The 21,372-nt window shown below is 37.0% G+C and overlaps 1 protein-coding gene across 8 annotated transcripts in view; it reads left to right on the top strand.

The window, feature by feature from the left end:
* The window catches only part of BBOX1 (gamma-butyrobetaine hydroxylase 1), a 480,949-nt gene that overhangs the window by 443,638 nt on the left and 15,939 nt on the right, over positions 1–21,372 (top strand). For all 8 annotated transcript variants that reach the window (XM_058446281.1, XM_058446283.1, XM_058446282.1 and 5 more), the window contains one exon: positions 1,663–1,861. In XM_058446281.1, coding sequence (XP_058302264.1) covers positions 1,663–1,861 — 199 coding nt within the window. The remainder of the gene's footprint in view (positions 1–1,662; positions 1,862–21,372) is intronic.

Here is a 21,372-nt window from a genome sequence, read left to right as displayed (position 1 = left end):
TATTGATTTAGCCAACTTGCTCTGGTCTAATAAAACATGGCCCATGTGCTGACCTGTTTCTCTTTGCCAAAGTGACTTGATTAATATTAAATTCTAAGGTTTTCTCAAATATCAGAAGCACTTGAAAAACAATGCTTAAGGAGCTGGAAAGACTGTATAGTTCTTTCAGTTCTGGTTACTCCTCACAGAGAGAAAAGAGTTAAAATTAGGAATTCAGAACCAGTGGCTGGAAATCAGCTCAACTTTCAGAGACGATACAGTAAGTCACTGGGGCCTGTGGAATGTGTTCAGTACTAACGAATATTAGCATAGTAAAAAATAATTAATGCAGCTCTAGGAAGGCCTCATTTACAGTTTGCAATTTTGGTCCTAGAAATTCTGGCTCATCATGCAAACTGCTGTGCTTAATAACCCAGAAACTTTGGCAATATATGCATTTATAGCCTAATTAGGCTTTCATACATACACACACCTACTAACCTCTGCCAATGTCCTTATGCAACTAGCTGGTGGAAGAGCAAGAAGTGGCTCCCTGCACCTGCATGTATCTTTTTACTACTAAAGCCACTATCTGACGCCTACAAAAATTCCTATTTCTGCAGAAACGGCTATGCTGACATCAAAGAAGCAATGGTTTCCAGTCCACAATTACTACAAGAGGCACCGTTCGTCATTCTTCAACAGGGGGCTTTATTTTGTTTCTATAAAATGACACATTCCCCAGCTAGAAAAGTAAAGCATTGCTCACAATGATATTGAGATCATAAGTTCTCATTCTGTCACTTTTTAGGAAGGCTTACCTTCCTAGGGCAATTTTCTTACCAAGGAAGGAAGAAATCAAATGGACTAGCTAGAGTCAGGTTTTTCCTGAATTTAGTTGGTAATATCTGTTTTATTTTCCTTGGCAAATTTGCATTTCCTCTGTATTCCACTTCCTTTGGGAGAGCCCAGTTTGCAAGCCAATTATTTTTTACATTTTTCTTTCTGTTTTCTCAATTAAACATTTTTATGAGCATTTAATCATGAAGAATGAGAGAGCTAATGGAAAGCATTTGACCTTATCTGTGTGGCACTCCCACTAAAAGGTCTATGCATTCCAGGAATATACCTTCATCTTTTCTTGCTAACCCCAAAGGATTACTTGATCCCAGAGGTTGCTTCTTAACAGGTAAAATAAGAGGAAAGAAGAGCTGTATCTACCATGTCAAAGCTCTCCTCAACCCCCAGCTCCCAAGAATAGACATATGCTGTTCTAATCTACCATTTTGATTTTATCATCTATTTGGAGTTGAGCAATATAACTTGGCTGTTAACACATACAGTATCTCAGAGTTATTTCTAAGCAGTGTCCATGCAGAGAAGCCCTAAGAACGTACAGATTAAGAGTCATTCGTCAGCTAAACAATATTCCCTTAACAAATGGGGCATATTGAATACCTGCTATGGGCCAGACACAGTTAAAAGCAGGAGGCATATAACAGACTGGTGTGGTGCCAAGGAAGAAAGGCCTAGTGACTTGGGCATTTCTAATATGAATAACATTTAATAAACTCCATTATAAATCAACGATCAACTTTAATGAACTAGACCCTTCTCTGAGGTTATCATCTTATGTAAAAAGAATGTAATCCCATCTGATTTCTTCATTTTATCAATTCACAGAATGCCAATACTGGGGCTCAGAGCTCCAGCTACCCACTTTGGATTTTGAAGATGTTTTAAGATATGATGAACATGCATACAAGTGGCTCTCCACCCTCAAGAAAGTAGGCATAGTACGACTCACTGGAGCATCTGACAAACCAGGAGAAGTTTCAAAACTTGGGAAAAGGATGGGTTTCCTCTATCTCACATTTTATGGGTGAGTAACCAAACGATTTGTATTCTGCCATCACAGATAAAGTTTGAAATATTTCCCAACTGAGGAAGACCACCTTGATTGAAGATACAGAAATTTTCATAATGTCTTGAGCAGGAAGTCAGATAAAAAGAAGAGTCTAAAAGTAGTATTTTGCTGAGAATGATAATTTTTTAAGAGCCCAAAAGCCCAAAGACACCAGGCACCAAAGACATCAGGCTAGTTATAGGTGGTGTATATGGTCTGCTTGGGCTGCCATAACAAAATATCACAGATCAGCTAACTTAAACAGCAGACATTTATTTATTTCTTTTTACAGTTCTGGAAACTGGAAGTCTACGATCAAGGTACTGGCAGGGTTGGTTTCTGGTGAGGCTTATGTTTTCTGGCTTGCAGATGACTGCCTTCTCACTGTGTCCTCGCATGGCCTTTCTTCTGTGCATAGCATACTCCTGCTGTCCCTTCTTCTTCTACTATGGACACCAGTCCTATTAGCTTAGGGCCCAAGGCTCTATCTCCAAACATTGGGGGTTAGGGCTTCAACATATGAATTTGGGGGGACATAATTTATTCCATAACAGGTGTGATGAAAGACTGTGTTTCTTCAAGACTTTACAACATATTAAACTTTATGTTAAAGTTCATTAAACTTTTACCCCCAAGAGTTGGCTGAAAATAAAGTTGGGCCCTGAGAAATTAAAATCAGTCACAGACGTGTTAAAAAGATAAAACTAACATTCATAAAATTAGGCCTATGTGCTTTAGTAAGTAACAGGGAGATATAATTGATTTTAACTTTGGAACAAGAGGCTGTTTGCACAAGAATTTCCTAGGAGGTAACATTAATTATGGATAGTGAAACACTAACAACAGGAAACACTTATGTAGACGTAGGAGTATAATTGTATTTCTTTAGAGTGAGCCCTTCATGTGGGATTAATACAATTATTCTTGGGCTCATAGAGTAGAGAGCATTGAAAGTGAAAGGGACCTTCCAACTCCAAAGGTTGCAACTGGAAGCACACGGGCTGTATTCAGATGTTTGGTTTGGCCAACATGATGTTGAAAGAAAACGGAATTAGTTGTCAACACTTAAAAACTGGGAGATTTTACATTACATGTGGACCTGACTTTTCTTGAAAAATCGTATCTAGCAACAACAGAGCCTAAATCCTTGCATGTCAACAATCTGCTACATACAAGTAGAGGCTGCCCTTGAAAAGAGTGTAGACTCACTCTCCAGTTTGCCAAAATCCTCCACCCTCTCCAGACCTGCAAGGGCCCTGCTACTCTTTAGGTTTGCCACCCCTAAACTAGAGTAAGACTTGGTTTGTAGATAAACAGGAGGCCAAAAATATTCAATCACTGAAAGACTCTGCCACCCCTGCCACGTTTAGACTTAGACAACACAGCACCTACTCTGACTCCGAAACTTACATTTACCATTAGTGGATTTGTGTTGTATAAAATTTGTATCTCCCTTACACCTGCAAGAATTTGAGCTGCCCTAGAGATTACAGCAACAATAACAGACAAAGGAAAGAGGGGGGAAAGTCTCAAAATTATTAAGAGACTTAACTGTATTATGTATTGTTCATTTAATTCTCACAACAACTTTCTGAAATAAATATTATCCTTCAGTTCACTGATAAGGAAACTGAAGCCCAGAGAATTAATTTGTAACCCAAGTGCCCACAGATAGTAATAAAGGAACCAGAGTTTGTCTTATCTATGGACTTTCTGCTCTACCTTGCTGTCAATAATATGAAGAAAGCAAATGGAAAAGAAGAGCTTTTAGCCACTGGTGTTAAACAGGACACTTTGAAACAAATCTCTTCTAAGTCATTTTACTTAGTTTTTATTTGCTGACAACAAACTTTTTTTTTTTGATGCATGAGGGACATGTATTCTGAAACACTGACCTACACAAAAAAAGCTAGCAAGCTCATCAAAAAGAGCAATTAAAACCCAACTACAAATGAACAAACACCCCATCATAAAAATGGGCAAAAAGTCTATACAGACACCACACCAAGGAAGATATACAGATGGCAAATAAACATTTCTCAACACAGTGCCACTTGAGAAACACAAATTAAAACAATGAATACCACTATAAACATATTAGAAGTTGCTAAAATCCTAAAAAGGGCCTGATAATAACAAGTGCTGGCAAGGATTCTCTTTCATTACTGGATTATATGCAAAAGGGTACACAGCCACTTTGAAATATAGTTTTACTCTTTTTATTACCTACACGTAGACTTAACATACAACACAACAATTACCATCCTATATATTTACCAAACTGATTTGAAAACTTATGTCCAAACATAAGTCCAACAATCTTCCTATTAATGTTGATAATAGCTTTGTTCACAATCACCACCAAAAACTGGAAGCAGCGGAGATGCCCTTCAAAAGTGAATTGATTAATGGTGGTACATTCATACTGTTCAGCAATCAAAAGGAACAAACTATTAATCCACACAAAAGCATGAATGAATTTTAAATGCATATTGCTAAGTGAAGGAAGCCAGTGTGAGACAGCTTTGTACTATATGATTCCATTCATACAGTATTCTAAAAAAGGCAAACTAGAGAGGCTGAAAACAGATGGTTGTTTGACAGGGGTTTGGAGGAGTATTGAGAAGGTGAAGCACAGGGGATATTTTAGGGCTATGAAATTATTTTGTATGGTACTGTAGTTGAGGATCCTTGACAACAAACTTTTTGTATCTATTCCAAGGAATTTCACAATTTCATAAGAGTGGCCGAATTTGGGGCTCTTTGTTGGAGTTCTCTAAACTAGCCCCCAAGCCCATCACACTAGGGGTCAGAATCTAAGCTTGATTTATTATGTGTGTTTTGTTTTGTCCTATAAAAGGGCTTAATAATTTGGCCACTGATCTAATATTGTGAAATTATTGGAATAAATACTAAAGGTCTGTTGTCAAAACAAATCAGACCTCCTACTACCATTCCATGTCCTTTATGGACCTTGCCATCTAACCAGATAAGTTAACCTATCCCATCTCACCTTCCTTAGATGATCACATTTCTTACCTGAATCTCTCAGATTATGCGCCTGCCAGAAAATGCCTTTCTTTCCAGCTTACCCCTTACTTCTACCACTGGTTATCAAGATCTCTCCACATATTTTTTGACAATTTTTAATTCTCTACCTCAAGAACTGACAGAACAGTTTTGTTGTTTTTGTTAGTTGTTTTATTTGCTTTTTTGTTTTTGTTGATGTTGTTCAGAGAATAAGAAAAATAAATATTTTCTCTAACATTGTCCCCTTTTTCCATTTCTCTGCATAGTAATGTGCAAAAGTGATACTGAAGTCTGGGTAACATAGATTTAAAAGAAGAAAGAATACTTAGAACAGTGGTTTTCAACCTAAACTGCTTATTGGAATAGCCAATTTAAAAAATACTGACATCTGCATCCCATCTCCAGAGCTTGTTTTTCTTTTTTTATTTATTTTTTAACAGTACTGGTATTTGGCCTGAGTATCAGGACTCTTCAAAACTCTGCAGGTGATTCTCATGTGCAGCCAAGTTTGAGAACCTCTGGCTGAAAGGCAGGGGGACTTCAACAGAAGGCAGGTCTCCGCTGGGATAGAACTTGGGCGCTTTACATCATCTGAACTCTCACAATGATGTGCACTAAATGGCATTTACCACATTATTCTTTCTACTTTGTTTGTGCCTGGATATGACATCTTCAGAACAGACTCAGTAGCTGCCTTAAACAATGTCCCTCCCTTTCATATCTTTGTTTCTCCACTGGGAAAGTATCTTACTCTTGTTTCAAAAATAATTAGTTGATGAGTGAGTGAATGGAATGAATAAATGCACACAATAAATAATGGAGAAAAGTGATTAAACAATAGGAGAGGGATAGAGAAAGGAATGTAGGAAGAGATTAAAAGTAAACTTTGCTCTCCATGCAGATTTTTCAAGGAAGCTTATGACTGCTCTTGGTTAGGTGCCTAAAACAGTAATAGTTTGCTGATGGTGCCACGTTAGACATGCCTTCCTTGGGAAACTAATACCCAGCTCGCACTTTTCCATTCAAGTGGGGTTATTAGTTTCAAAAATGTTAAATGCATGAGTCTAAAATGAGAATGAGAATAGCTATTTTTGGTTCTTGGCTGTCGTCTCAATTGTTAAGTGGTTGGTTGGATGAACAAAAAAACAGTAGATTGCAGCATTTCATGTAGTCTTCATATACAGAAGGCAAGGAATAAATGTTTAATGAATAAATCATGCCTAAATCTTTGTAAAGGACCATAAACCAGCAGATGAATGCAATAATTATTAGAATCTTTCACCATTATAAACTTATGTTCAACTAAATCAAAATGGCAATAACTTTCAGGACAAAAGTGCATGTCATTTTCCACATCTGTATTTTCTCTGATGCTTGTCATTATTTTGTTGCACATCATCATCTAGACAATATTTTTTTATGCAACCATGTGAAATGCTCAGTAACTTTACTCACTTGATAATGATGAATACTTTCCTGGGACAAAAGAATAAGAGTAGGTAAAGAAACTCTCATTGTCAATTTTGTCAAATACATGTAAACATGGAGCAGTGTGTAAAAAGACAACTTTTCGAGAATTTAAACCTTTGATTTAACACAAAGTTTTTACAGACCAGCACCAAAATGCCTCATCTCATGTCCTTTCTTCCCCACCAAAAAAAAAGAAAATCAATGAAAACAATTTTCTGGAGCCCTTTTAGGAAAGGTGATATTATTGAAGAAATGAATTTTATGACATGACTTAATCCATTGGGAAACAGTTATTGTAAACTACATTCTATCATATACTGTCATTTTCAATGATTATACCAAGTTAGGATATTTTTTCAGAATGTGTCCTACAAAGTAAATCCCAAAGAAAGTACAATTTCTGTCAATCAAACAGAGTATCTTTCTTGAATACTAATACATGCATGGCACTGTACTAGGCATTTTGTTGGGTTTAGATTTGGGTTTCTACTTTATGAAAAAATATCTTTTGTAATTGCTGTATGTGGGTAAATGTAAATACTTGAATTGGCTTCCTTTAAGTAATCTAGGCCAATAAAAATTCCATAAAGCGAAGGAACAGACTGAAAAGTAACCCCGGACTTTTGGCATTCCAACTGAGGGAACATGACAGTCAATATATGCCAACAGCAGTTCAAAGAGGGTGGATAACAGGAAGGTGATCCCCAGAATGATGCAAAGCATGGTCAAGATGGGGAAATACTCATCTACCAATATTATCTTCAGACAAAATGAATCCACTCCTCAAAATTTACACAGGCTACCGTTGTGTAAATAGGTGTGGCAAAATAATATAAATTTAATTAAGATTATGCAATGCCGTGCAGCCCTTCCTCCCCATCCTCAAGCTAATCCAACTCAGACACATGCCATTTCTATGACATGCCATTCTTCCCCATTCCTGGCCATCCCCTAAATCCGTCTCTTTCTCACTTGTTTGTTCAGGACTGCTTCTTTCTCTTCCTGCTTAACCTTTTGTTTGCTGTATGTATCTCTCTTGCTTTTATATCTCCTGGACCTTTATTCTGACTACAGACAACCTGTGCCAAGTCTTCATGTCTTTTTGTCTGCTTTTTGGCCTTTCTTGCCCTTTTCACTTGACTTACTAACATTTTTCCTCTTCCCTTCCAACCACCACACCTGCTACATCCTCCCGTTGATCTGGCATCCTCTGTAGCACTACAATAGAAATTTTCTCCCAGCCTCTGTTCTGTGAAACCACTACCAGTACCTCATCCCCAAGACCTGGCATTATAATAAAACAAAATAATTATATGCTCCTCACTCAAATGAACCAGTTTTGCACTCTTGATGGCCCATCAGGAAAGAGAAGTGGAAATTCTCTCCCACAAATTTGTAACATAAAGTAAGGCAATTTCTACTTTTTGTTGCAGATTCTATTTTTAGTAGTAATACATGCATTATATTAATAAAAGAAAATGAACAACACTCATGTAAGATGTCGCTACTGTTTTTTATGCTGGACTGTAGCAATGCATGGTCTTTTCAGACTATAATTCTGGTAAGATAATATTGAGGAATTCAGACAATCTTCTCTAAAATGGCAAAACTCAAACCCTGAAAATTCCCTTTTTAATGAGTTGGACAACTAAATAAACTGGAGAGGCCAGGGAATTATTATTTACATAAGCTCATCTGTGAGTATGTTTGTGTGCATGACACAGAGAAAGGGAGAGAAAGAAAGACTTGGTGGGAAGGGTACAGTGTCATTTTAAAAAATATTTGTCAACTATATTTTTTATTATTAATTAACTATCCTGCTTGTAATTCTACCAGTCAAACTAACCTTTGAAAACTAAGAAGGCATATATCATTGCCATTGCCACTGTTATGTTGAGCTTCTTATAGGCATAAATGGTGGCATAATCAGGGTTGTATCTTTACTGTTAATTCAGCACCTGACACACAATTATCTCTCAGGAAATTTTAATGAAAGGGAATATGTGCTAAGTAAGATACTGTAGACTTCCATCTGAACAAGACAACAAAAACTCTTTGACAACATTGTCAAAATTTATCAGTCCATAATTTAAAAATTAACCTCATGGGCAACTCAGAGTGACTCTTCTTCCCCAAAAAGTCAAGCAGAAGAGAATAAAACTTCTAACCTTAGCTAGCGAGACATCCTTCTTTTCAGAACTGAGCCCAGAAGTTCAGATTTGTTTTTTTTTTCTAAGAATGTTTTATTTGCTGGCACCAGCAAATTGCATTAATACATGTAATGAGGGTTACACTGGTAAGAATAATGGGGTAAAATTGGAAACAAAAATCTGAAATATGAACTTCAAGGAATGAAATAAAGAAGGCAAGAGGCAATAGGAAAAGGAGATAAAATAAATGTGGATCTTGGTGGTAGTCAAATTTTATCTCGTATAGCACTGCATGGAAGCTATATAACTGCTGAATAAAACTTATAAGGCCACAAGTTTATAGTAGAAAATATAAATAAATACTTTGGAAACTTTACGCCCAAAAAATTTAGGAAGAATTTGGGACCCAGTGCCCCAGAGCATCTGTACAGGATTGTGTCCTTGAGAGCTGCTCAGAGGATCAACAGGGAAGCAGTCTAATCATGGCTTCACCATTCGCTGTTTGTAAGTGAGAAGTTGATCTGAGCTTTTCATGTAATTTCCCGGATCTCTCTGATCCTCCTCTACTGAGGACTTGCCTCACTCTTTCTGCAGGGGTGTTTTAATAGCTGCTATGTCCTTTGAGGTCCTTGGGTGAAAGTTTGCTGGAAAAACATAGAATGCTACTACTACTGCCCAGTGTTATATCTTCATGAGTTCCTTGCATGCAGGCTTCATTGGATAAATAAAATAAGGTCAAATAGAAATGTGTCTAGTGAGTTGTTGATCTAATCCACCAGCCAGACCAGTTAAGGATTCACAATATTGAAATGGCCTCTGGGAAGTACAACTATAATATATAGCTTTCCAGAATCCACTAGACTCCTGTTCGCATTTCTGAAAGATGTCTTGTAAGCCAGCCCAGCAGCATTTCATACATTAGATTGTATTTAAGGACGTACAAGTGAAAAATATTACTATTTCTTGGCATCTCACCCCTAAGAAATTGCTCCTACCATAAATACAGCCTCCAAATCTGACTTTGAAACAGCTACTTGTTTGAAATACTTGTTACCAGAAAACAGTTGTGAAGTGTGGGGATTAGAGAAAGAAAAAACAAGTTTACCCATTTGTTGATGTTTCTAATTAGGAAATTGCTTGAGAAAACCACACAGCCCTTCTTGAATAAAAATGTCTTCTGGGTTATGAAAAATCAGCCTAGAAATAATTCAAACTTGAGAAGAAGACAAAGAAAAATTGCCTGAGTTCTAAATTTAATTGTAATCCCATTCTACTTTTTAAAAATCTACAATGGGACTCCTTAATAACTTAATGTGCTAATTATAATGCTTGGGTAGAGGGACAAAAAAACTCTTTAAAATGTGTATTCTAGTAAGTATTAGGGTTTCTTAAGCAGAGTAACAAGCTATGTTCTTTGAGCCATTGTGAACCTCAGATTATGTTATCAGCCAAGAGCCAGTCTCCCGGGTTCCCTTTGTAATATTAAGTTTCATAGTAATTAATACTGCTGCCAACAAAACCACTTGAGTATGAAGTCATCTCATGAATGAAAGGAAAAATAATTTCTGTGTCTCATGGTCTTTTAGAAATCACTTGAGAAAATGTATGAGATAACCAATTAAGGCAATTGCTTTTCAACAGGTCCTCTGACACCCCACCCCACCCCCAGCACACACACATACAACCTTCCTTCCTTGCTTGTACTCTGTGCAGCCAGGACAGGTGGCTGTTATTGGGATGGTAGAAATAATTTTTTATTAAGCCCCTTTTATGTACTAAGTATTGAGCTCAGCGGTTTACAGTCATTATTTTGAATCGCCACAATTCTGAGAAGAATCATTAAGTCATTATCCCCCCAAAAAATGAGGCAGAACAATCAGGCTACAAACCCAGGTTTACTTGACTCAATAGCCTGCAGTCTTTCCTTTACACCATGCTACTATGGTGGTTCATTGTTATCTAACATTTGCCTCCTAATTTCCAATGCCATAATAACTGTTGATTGCTCAGATGCAAGGAGATAATTAGACAGCATTATATAGAACTTTATCAAATTAAGTAGAATGACAGCACCAGAATATTCATTGCTTTCTCCTAAGTTAAAATTATCACCAACCATTTACGTAAAGGAAAATGGCAATTAATACAGAATCAGAAAACATTTTATTCAATCTTTCACATTAAAAAATCAAAACTAATACCCAATTCTTGTTCTAATAAAATGTATTAAGCAAAATTTGACTTCCTCCAACTCAAAAAGAACCCTACTAAATATATTTAATGTGGAATTCTCATTAATTTTTTCACTTTTTTGCAATGTACTACATTATTTGTTTTTTATAATGAAGCCTTTGGGCTTCCTTTGGAGCAAATTGCTATAACTTTTTCTTTATGTTTTTACAGGTAGTTGTCATCCTTCTATCACGACCTGACTTGATTTTTATTAATGGCAGTATTATTAACCTTTAAAAATAAATGTACAACAAAGATTTCTTTTTTTAATTTTATTTTTAAATTATTTTTGCAGCTTTATTGAGGTACAAGAGACAAAAATTGTATATATTTACAGTGTACAACATGACATTTTGATTGCCACAATCAAGCTGATTAACATATCCATTCTTTCACATAGTTATCTTTATATTTTGTGGCAAAAAGACCTGACATCTACTTTATTAGGAAATTTCAAGTATATGATATATTATTATCAACTATTGTCACCATGCTTTTCTTTAGGTCTCCAGTACTTATTCATGTAACAACCAAATGTTTCCACCATTTTGACAAGTATCTCCCCTTTTCTCCTACTCCCATCCCTTGTAACCACTGTTCTATTCTCTGTTACTAAGAATGGACTTCAGACAACCAAAATGAGTAGATACGTTAACATAAGTTTGGTGCTGAGCAGTAAATTTATGTTTATGTGAATTAAATTGTAGGGGAGGAAAAAAAGGATATTGAACAGCTAAAAAATAGAAAAAGCAAACTACAGTGCTAAGGATGCATGTGGTTGATAATACTCTAAACCAGGAAAGAAAGGAAGTGAACACCATAAAATTTAGGAAAGCTGTTACATTTGGGGAGAAAAGTGAGGTTTGCGTTTGGTAAAATAGGTTTCTTCTGGTAAAATATAATACAGATACAGAAAGTTGCATAAAATAAATGTATAGCTTAATGAACAATCATAAGGCAAACACCCTTAAACACCAGCCAGGTCAAAAAATGGAACGTTGCCAGCCACCCCAAAACCCATTGACATATCCCAACCAAGCATAAACCTTGCCTTTTTCCCCAAATGTAATGGGTTTCCTAAGTTTTATGGTGTTCACTTCCTTTCTTTCCTGGTTTAGAGTATTATCATCAACATGCATCCTTACCACTGCAGTTTGGTTCTTCTACTTTTTAGTTTTTCAGTATCTTTTTATTCCTCCCCTACAATTTAACCCATGTAAACATAAATTTACTGCTCAGCACCAAACTTATGTCAACATATCTATTCATTTTGGTTTTCTGAAGTCCATTCTCTCGTAAATTCCTAAGGAAGGCCTCATAGGAACAGTATTCTCTGAATTCTTGCATGTTGACAGCAGTTTTAAGGCCTTTATACTTGAAAATTGGCTTGGCTAAATATAAATTCTTGGCTCACAGCATCTTTAATATGTCACTTATGGTTTTACTGGTAATATGATTTTCTTTTCCTTCAAAGTAATTTGATGGCCAGGCATGGTGGCTCATGCCTGTAATCCCAGCACTTTGGGAGGCTGAGGCAGGGGGATCACGAGGTCAGGAGTTTGAGACTAGCCTGGCCAACATAGTGAAAACCTGTCTCTACCAAAAATACAAAAAAATAGCTGAGCGTAGTGGTGGGTGCCTGTAATTCCAGCTACTTGGGAGGCTGAGGCAGGAGAATCGCTTGAACCCAGGAGGCGGAGGTTGGAGTGATCATGCCACTGCACTCCAGCCCGGACAACAGTGTGAGACTCCGTCTCAACAAGAAAAGTAATTTGACATTTTTACCTGGATTTTGAATTTGTGTTGTTGTTGTTTAAAGTCTAGTAATTTTATAGACTATGTCTTGATATTGATTGTTCTGGGACAGATTTTTCTGGGAGGATATGATTTGTTTTAGGGAACAGCTTTAAATTTTTTTTTCAGAAAATGTTTCTGGAATCATATTTTTTAGTATCTGTTCTGTTCCTTTGCTTTGGGCTTCTTCTTTTGAGGACTCCTATTATGCATATCTTAAGTCTTCTTTGCCAGTCCTCTTGTTACTTTCTCTCAAATTGTTTCTATTGATTTCTTTTAAATTCTTCTCCCTCTTATCTCCTAGTTACCTAAAGGCTTGTTATACTTATTTGATCTTGCATTCCTTCTAATTTATTCTTTGTTTAAGGACTTTTTAAATTTTTTTCTTTTCTTAATACATCAGTCCATTTTTGAGTTTCTAATTCTGATGTAGGTTATTCTTTTACATATTGGACCATTTTGATGAAGACTTTTGGATTCATTAGAAGTGGTTATAAAAAAAACAGAAGGTAGAAAAAAATAATATTTTATCTTTTTTATTGGGGGTGGCCTGTCCTTCTGACATGTACTGCCTGTCTGTAGGTATGCTATTTTGCTACTTATCCTGGGTTTTTCTCTTAAAATAATTTTGAATTTAAACCTTGATTTTGTTGTTGTTGTTGTTGTTGTTGCTAATTTTACGTTAAACTTGTTTTCCTTAACTATTAAAAGGAGACATGATTCAGAAACCTTTTTAAATTCATGGTTTTAAGCTATATTTCAAAACTGGCTGACAACTTTCTTAGACCTTCTAGTTCCTCTCGTTCACTTTTATCAGGACTTTGTTGTTTTTTTTTTTTGTCTATATTGTTCCTGTACTACTCAATATGCACTCTTCTCAGAAGGAAGGTCATGGAAGGGAGATTTATCTGGTTAGTTTCTAGAATTCATGAATTCCAGACTATTCAGGTCCCTTATCACGGACCTTATGTACTCAGCTAGACTGGAATGTAGAAATCCCCTCCGAAGTTTAACTGCCATTCTCACATTGCCCCACTGCACTGTCCAGTAAATACCTGTTAGTGATTTGAGAATGTTTTAGATCCATCATGTACCCAGTTGCTTCTCTCTGCTTTCTCCTGCACAGTTGCCAATATCATATAGGTCTTCTGGCTTCAAAAGGTTTGTCTCTATCCCCTCCTATTTCCCGGTTCATGGGAATATCTTATCACTTAATTTTTGTTTAGATGTTGTCATTGAATTCTTGAATTTTCACTCTAGACGTTGTATAGGGAGAATTCAGAGAGATTCTTTTAAATTATGTCACCACTATCATTTAAACCTCTCTCTTTACTTTATATCTTTAGGTCTTGTGGAGATTTTCACATTAGTTTAATGGATTGAGTAAGAGCTATTCTAGATATCAGAAGGGTTATCTTCGTTTCTCTAGTTTGTGTTTGGAGTACTAATTTTCACCTTAAAAAAATGGCATGAGAACAAAAGGCAGCAGAAACTTCTGCAGACTTAAATGTCCCTGTCTGACAGCTTTGAAGAGAGTAGTCATTCTCCCAGCATGGAGTCTGAGATCTGAGAACGGACCAACTGCCTCCTCAAGTGGGTCCCTGACCCCTGAGTAGCCTAACTGGGAAACACTCCCCATTAAGGGCAGACTGACACCTCACATGGCCGGGTACCCCTCTGAGACAAAGCTTCCAGAGGAAGGATCAGGCAGCAACATTTGCTGTTCAGCAATATTCACTGTTCTGCAGCCTCTGCTGCTGATACCCAGGCAAACAGAGTCTGGAGTGGACCTCCAGCAAACTCCAACAGACCTGCAGCTGAGGGTCCTGACTGTTAGAAGGAAAACTAACAAACAGAAAAGACATCCACACCAAAATCCCATCTGTACGTTACCATCATGAAAGACCAAAGGTAGATCAAACCACAAAGATGGGGAGAAAACAGAGCAGAAAAGCTGAAAATTCTAAAAATCAGAGCACCTCTCCCCCTCCAAAGGAACGCAGTTCCTCGCCAGCAACAGAACAAAGCTGGATGGAGAATGACTTTGATGAATTGAGAGAAGATGGATTCAGACGATCAAACTTCTCCGAGCTAAAGGAGGAAGTTCGAACCCATTGCAAAGAAGCTAAAAACCTTGAAAAAAGATTAGACGAATGGCTAACTAGAATAACCAGTGTAGGGAAGTCCTTAAATGACCTGATGGAGCTGAAAACCATGACATGAGAACGTGACGAATGCACAAGCTTCAGTAGCCAATTCGATCAAGTGGAAGAAAGGGTATCAGTGATTGAAGATCAAATGAATGAAATGAAGCGAGAAGACAAGTTTAGAAAAAAAAGAGTAAAAAGAAATGATCAAAGCCTCCAAGAAATATGGGACTATGTGAAAAGACCAAATCTACTTCTGATTGGTGTACCTGAAAGTGATGGGCAGAATAGAACCAAATTGGAAAACACTACAGGATATTATCCAGGATAACTTCCCCAATCTAGCAAGGCAGGCCAACATTCAAATTCAGGAAATACAGAGAACGCCACAAAGATACTCCTCGAGAAGAGCAACTCTAAGACACATAATTGTCAGATTCACCAAAATTGAAATGAAGGAAAAAACGTTAAGGGCAGCCAGAGAGAAAGGTCAGGTTACCCACAAAGGGAAGCCCATCATACTAAGAGTGGATCTCTCGGCAGAAAGTCTACAAGCCAGAAGAGAGTGGGGGCCAATATTCAACATTCTTAAAGAAAAGAATTTTCAACCCAGAATTTCATATCCAGCCAAACTAAGCTTCATAAGTGAAGGAGAAATAAAATCCTTTACAGACAAGAAATGCTGAGAGATTTTGTCACCACCAGCCTGCCCTAAAAAAGCTCCTGAAGGAAGCACTAAACATGGAATGGAACAACCGGTACCAGCTACTGAAAAAACATGCCCAATTGTAAAGACCATCAATGCTAGGAAGAAACTGCATCAACTAACAAGCAAAGTAACCAGCTAACATCATAATGACAGGATCAAATTCACACATAACAATACTAACCTTAAATGTAAATGGGCTAAATGCTCCAATTAAAAGACACAGACTGACAAATTGGATAAAGAGTCAAGATCCATCAGAGTGCTGTATTCAGGAGACCCATCTCACATGCAGAGACACAAATAGGCTCAAAATAAAGAGATGGAGGAAGATCTACCAAGCAAATGGAAAACAAAAAAAGGTAGGGGTTGCAGTCCTAGTCTCTGATAAAACAGACTTTAAACCAACAAACATCAAAAGAGACAAAGAAGGCCATTACATAATGGTAAAGGGATCAATTCAACAAGAAGAGCTAACTATCCTAAATATACATGCACCCAATACAGGAGCACCCAGATTTATAAAGCAAGTCCTTAGAGACCTACAAAGAGACTTAGCCTCCCACACAATGGGAGACTTTAACACCCCACTGTCAACATTAGACAGATCAATGAGACAGAAAGTTAACAAGGATATCCAGGAATTGAACTCAGCTCTGCACCAAGGGGACCTAATAGACATCTACAGAACTCTCCACCCCAAATCAACAGAATATATATTCTTCTCAGCACCACATCGCACTTACTCCAAAATTTACCACATGGTTGGAAGTAAAGCACCCCTCAGCAAATATAAAAGAACAGAAATTATAACAAGCTGTCTCTTAGACCACAGTGCAATCAAACTAGAACTCAGGATTAAGAAACTCACTCAAAACTGCTCAACTACCTGGAAACCGAACAACCTGCTCCTGAATGATTACTGGGTACATAGTGAAATGAAGGCAGAAATGAAGATGTTCTTTGAAACCAACGAGAACAAAGACACAACATACCAGAATCTCTGGGACACATTTAAAGCAGTGTGTAGAGGGAAATTTATAGCACTAAATGCCCACAAGAGAAAGCAGGAAAGATCCAAAATTGACACCCTAACATCACAATTAAAAGAACTAGAGAAGCAAGAGCAAACACATTCAAAAGCTAGCAGAAGACAAGAAATAACTAAGGTCAGAGCAGAACTGAAAGAGATAAAGACACAAAAACCCCTTCAAAAAATCAATGAATCCAGGAGCTGGTTTTTTTAAAAGATTAACAAAATTGATAGACCACTAGCAAGACTAATAAAGAAGAAATGTTGAGAATGACACAAATGGCTCAGTGGAAATACTTAGGTTTCTTTAAAACAGCATCTTTGATAAAAGCAGGATAATTTGCAGAGTTTCAGTCACTCACCCCAGCACAACAGTAAACAAGTCTATACCAGTGGATTAAGATATTATGTTGAGCTTGCCTCTTCAGTTTTAAAAGAATCTGGTCCCATACCTCTACATCAGTCACGGCCATTCTCAGTAATCTGCTTGAGTTGTTGCCTTACTTGGAATAGCATTAGAATCTGTCTCTAATGAGGGATGCACATAAATACAACTTCATCTCACCAAGGCCTCACCACTAGGCTTTTAAAAAGTTCCTTCATGACCAATGAATCACATTTGCACCTGTTTCTCCCATCCAAGTACTAACCAGGCCTAATCCTGCTTAGCTGCAAGATCTGGCAAGTCCGGGGTTATATGGCTGCAAATATGTTTGCATTTTATTTCTGCTGTGTTTTCTTGGAGAGTTGGATTTGGGATGCGTAAGTAAGAACTTGGTGTCCTCAACAATAAGTAGCAGCCTTCTTGGCATGATTCATTTCTATGACAAGGTAGAAAGGTAAAGCAGATGACATTTCTAAGATTTTTCCATACTTGTGCTATGACCATTAGGAGAATGTTTTATGATTGGAATTGGTGAGCTATTTTCATGGGATTTATCATAATATGTGAGCATAGACTTTTAGGCTACATATCCCATACTGTGCCTAAGACACTCTAGGGCTAATAAATGTTTTATTATTCCCTGCCAGTTAGCTCAGAGTGCCAGAGAACTGCTCTGATGAAGCCAAGTCACAGACCCCCATCCCTGTAGAGGCCAGTTAATGTCAAAGAAAAGATCTGTTCTCTGGCCAATGCTTACACCTTGCATCTCAACAAGGTTTTGGCTAGAGTAAAATTCTGTCAGTTTACCCTTGATCATAGAAGGAACCAGGAAAAAGAATGTAGGTGAATCAATGCAAAACCATCACCACTCTTGAAAAAGAATTCAAATAGTCATTTACTATTGATCGTGCAAACAGCAGCATTTTCCTAGTCAGAAGATATTATGCATTCTGCACCTTGATGAAATTACTTTTTTGATCTCCTTAAATCTCTTCTCATATGTTCATTATTTTTCAAATGCCAGTGTTGACAATCGTCTGGATCCGTATTTTGTATGGTCTATGGAGTGACATGAACTTCAGAGAACATGTATTTCTTGGCGACTCTCACTGCAATATAATGGATTGTCTGATGCATATTTGAAATGAGTTGCAGCAGACTATAATACTCCATCTTTTTTCACTCAGCCTGTTTCCACTTCATGGCCACATATGGATGGCTGCTTGACCCTTAGTGAAAGATATATCAAGTGTTTCACCCTAATTTTAAATGAGAAAAATAGAGCAAAATAGCCAATTTTATCCTCAATCCCAGGGAACAGGTGAGAAACTCTTTTTCTCATTAAGAAAAATATCCCCACATGTGAGAAGAGATTATAGATTGTATTCCCACTCTCCTCCTGCCACTACCACCCTACTAATACACTTTACCATATACCGTATGAAAATGAAAGCTCATAAAAGTCACCTCTTCCCTGCTTACACTCATTCAGTCAAAATTTATTGGTTCCCTGCTTTAGAATTGGCACTGGTTTAGTTAATGGTGGGAGATCAAAAGTATTTGTTGTACACTAAGAGAGTTTACAGTCCAGAAGCGGAAGCGGAATTATGTATTTGTGTATTTAAATGAGCTTAGACTTACAATAGCTCTTTAAAAATTACAACCATCTTCATAAAACACCTAACATATTCAGATCTAATAAATGATATGAATAAAACATGCTTATGAGAATTCTGAGTGTAGGAGTAAATATTGGGTAATCAGGAGAATGAGAGGAAGGAAAAGTCCTATGGGGCATCTCCTGTGTGTCACACATAGACCTTTCTTATTTGTTACAAGTTTTTGAAATACATTATTGTTCTATTTTCCAAATATATAAATTGAGGCTTAGAAATAATAGATGGATTGTCCAAGATTATATAGTTATGAATTAGAAACCAAGGCTTTGAAGCCAGTACTGTTTGAACCTAAAGACCAAGACTTTTTCTAGAATTGAGATTATGAAATAGTTGGAACCTGAGCTAGATTTTCATTAATGGGTACAGAGATGGGGAAAAGAACAGAAAAAACTGGCAGAAAAAAGAAACCAGAAAAAAGGCAGGAAAGTGTGTAGTGCTAAAATCAACATGATTAGAACAGATGACTCAAATATGGCAATAGTTGGCAAGGTTAGAAAATTGCATTGGGTTTTTGAATTCTAGATCAGCAGCGCTGAATTCTGTCCTTCTGGGACTGAAGAATCAGTAAGAGCTTCTGACAGAGAAATGGCAAAATAAACATGAAGCACTAGGGAGGTTTGCCTGGTTGTAGTACGCAGTGTATGGGGGAATACCAGAGGCAGGGTAGAATACCAGCCTAGAGTGACTTTCTGGGAAGCTAAAATATCCAGACCAAGGGTCTTATTTTGTGTGCTCATTTGTCCATATGTGAATGGAGATTTTTTAAAAAGCACTTATTTAAAAGTTTTTTAAATTAGGTGAAGCAAACTTCTTCCTCCACCAGATAATAAATTTTTATATAGTGAATCTCAATAAATAGGACCTCCCCCACCTGGTTTCTCAACCCAAAAACCTTGGCATCATTCTGGACTCCATTTCTCTCATATCCTACATCCAATTTATCAGAGAATCCTGATAACTCTACCTTTCAAGTTCAAATCCAGTCATTCTCTCCTATGCATGTAGCCATAGTTAGGAAAGAACCATCATGATTCTCATGTTTAGGAGAGAATTGGTTACCATCATCTCTCCCTCCTCCTACCTTTTTCCCGGTACCATCTACCCCTTACTCAGTGGCTAGAGCAATTCTTTGAAACTACAATTCCAATGAATAATTTACATAATGGAAAACTTCAGTGGCTTCGCATCACATGTAAAGCAAAATCTCAAATCCTCATCCTAGTCCCCAAAGCCCTTCAGAAACCGGCTTCTCTCTGTGCATCTGATGCATTTCCCACTCTTGATCCCCTGGTGGCTCTGTCCCAACCATGCTGCCCTTGTTCTTCCACAAATACATTAGACATACTCTGAACTCAAAACCTTTTCACTTTGGGTTCTGCCTAAAATACATCTCCCAGAAATTCACATTTCTCCTTCCCTTATTTTGTTTGGGTTTCTGTGGGAAAAATGCCACCTATTCACAGAGCACTTCCCACAGCATCATCTCTAATAATACTTCTCTGACCCCCTTCCTTATCTCTTTACCTTGCCCCATTTTCTTTGTAGGACCTATCTCTATTAAATTTAATAATTACTATTTTGTCTTTTTGTTCCCTGCTATATCTCTGATGCTAAATCAATGACTGAAATAGAATAGGTGTTCAGTGTTTATTTATTCAAAGATCATTTGATGTATATGAATATATATTAATAGACACTATAACAGCAACCAAATGGCCTGTATATATAGTGAACATTTTTCAAGACATATTTGGTTTGTTTTTAAACATGGCCTCCTTTCAATTACCCATTGTCTGGATCTTCCAAGGGTAATAGCTTATGAAGTCTGAATAATGGTTTATTTTCTTGCTACAGAGTTGCAAGTAACCTTAGTTCTTTTTTTAATTCACTTTTTTTTAACTTTTAAGCTAAAGTATTTTTAATTTAGGTAAAATTTACATAACAATAAAATTAATCATTTTGTGGTACATAGACACCATGGAATACTACACAGCCATATAAAAGAACAAAATCACAGCCTTTGCAGCAACATGGATGCAGCTGGAGGCCATTATTGTAAGCAAATTAATACCTGAACAGAAAACCAAATACTACATGTTCTCACTTACAAGTGGGAGTTAAACATTGAGTACTCATGGACATAAAGATGGCAAAAATAGACACTAGGAACTACTAGAGGGGGGAAGGAGGGAACGGGAAAGGGCTGAAAAATTACCCATTGGGTACTATGCTCAGTATCTGGGGATGGGATCAATCTTACCCCAAACCTCAGGATCATGCAATATACCCATCTAACAAGCCTGCACATGTACCCCCTGAAATTAAAAGCTGAAATTATTTTTTATTACCATTTTAAAGTGTAATTAGTTTCATTTAGTATATTCTGTTGTGTGTCATTTAGTACATTCACAATTTTGTGCAAATACCACCTCTATTTAGTTTAATACTTTTTCATAAATAATATTTTCTAAACTATTCAATTTGGAATGATAGGAAACAAATTTGTTATATTACAAATGGTAAATAAAGAGAAAGCACCAAATGTTTATCTCATCATCCCTCTGTAAGCTGTTATACTGAGTAACCAAATAGTGGATGAGGAAAAGTGGCTCCCCTTAAAAGTATTCTGAGTGATAAATCTTTTTAAAAAGAGTATCAGTTTGGTATTTCATTGTTTGAAACCTTTGACGAATTAATGGATATAGCCATTGAACATGAATATGTACAAACATCAAAAAAGAAAGACAGCCAGGTGTTATGTGTCTTGCAATACAAGAACATAATGCCATCTGTGGCTTTGCCAAAGAGAAAGAATAGACACTGTCTAAGCCTCTGCATTTTGCTGCCGGTTTCCCAGAAAC

This window comes from Hylobates moloch, unplaced genomic scaffold (genome assembly GCF_009828535.3).
Source record: "Hylobates moloch isolate HMO894 unplaced genomic scaffold, HMol_V3 SCAFFOLD_11, whole genome shotgun sequence".
In the NCBI taxonomy this organism is placed as follows: domain Eukaryota; kingdom Metazoa; phylum Chordata; class Mammalia; order Primates; family Hylobatidae; genus Hylobates; species Hylobates moloch.
The sequence above is the reverse complement of the archived record's forward strand: the minus strand, read 5'-3'. Positions and strand labels throughout refer to the sequence as shown.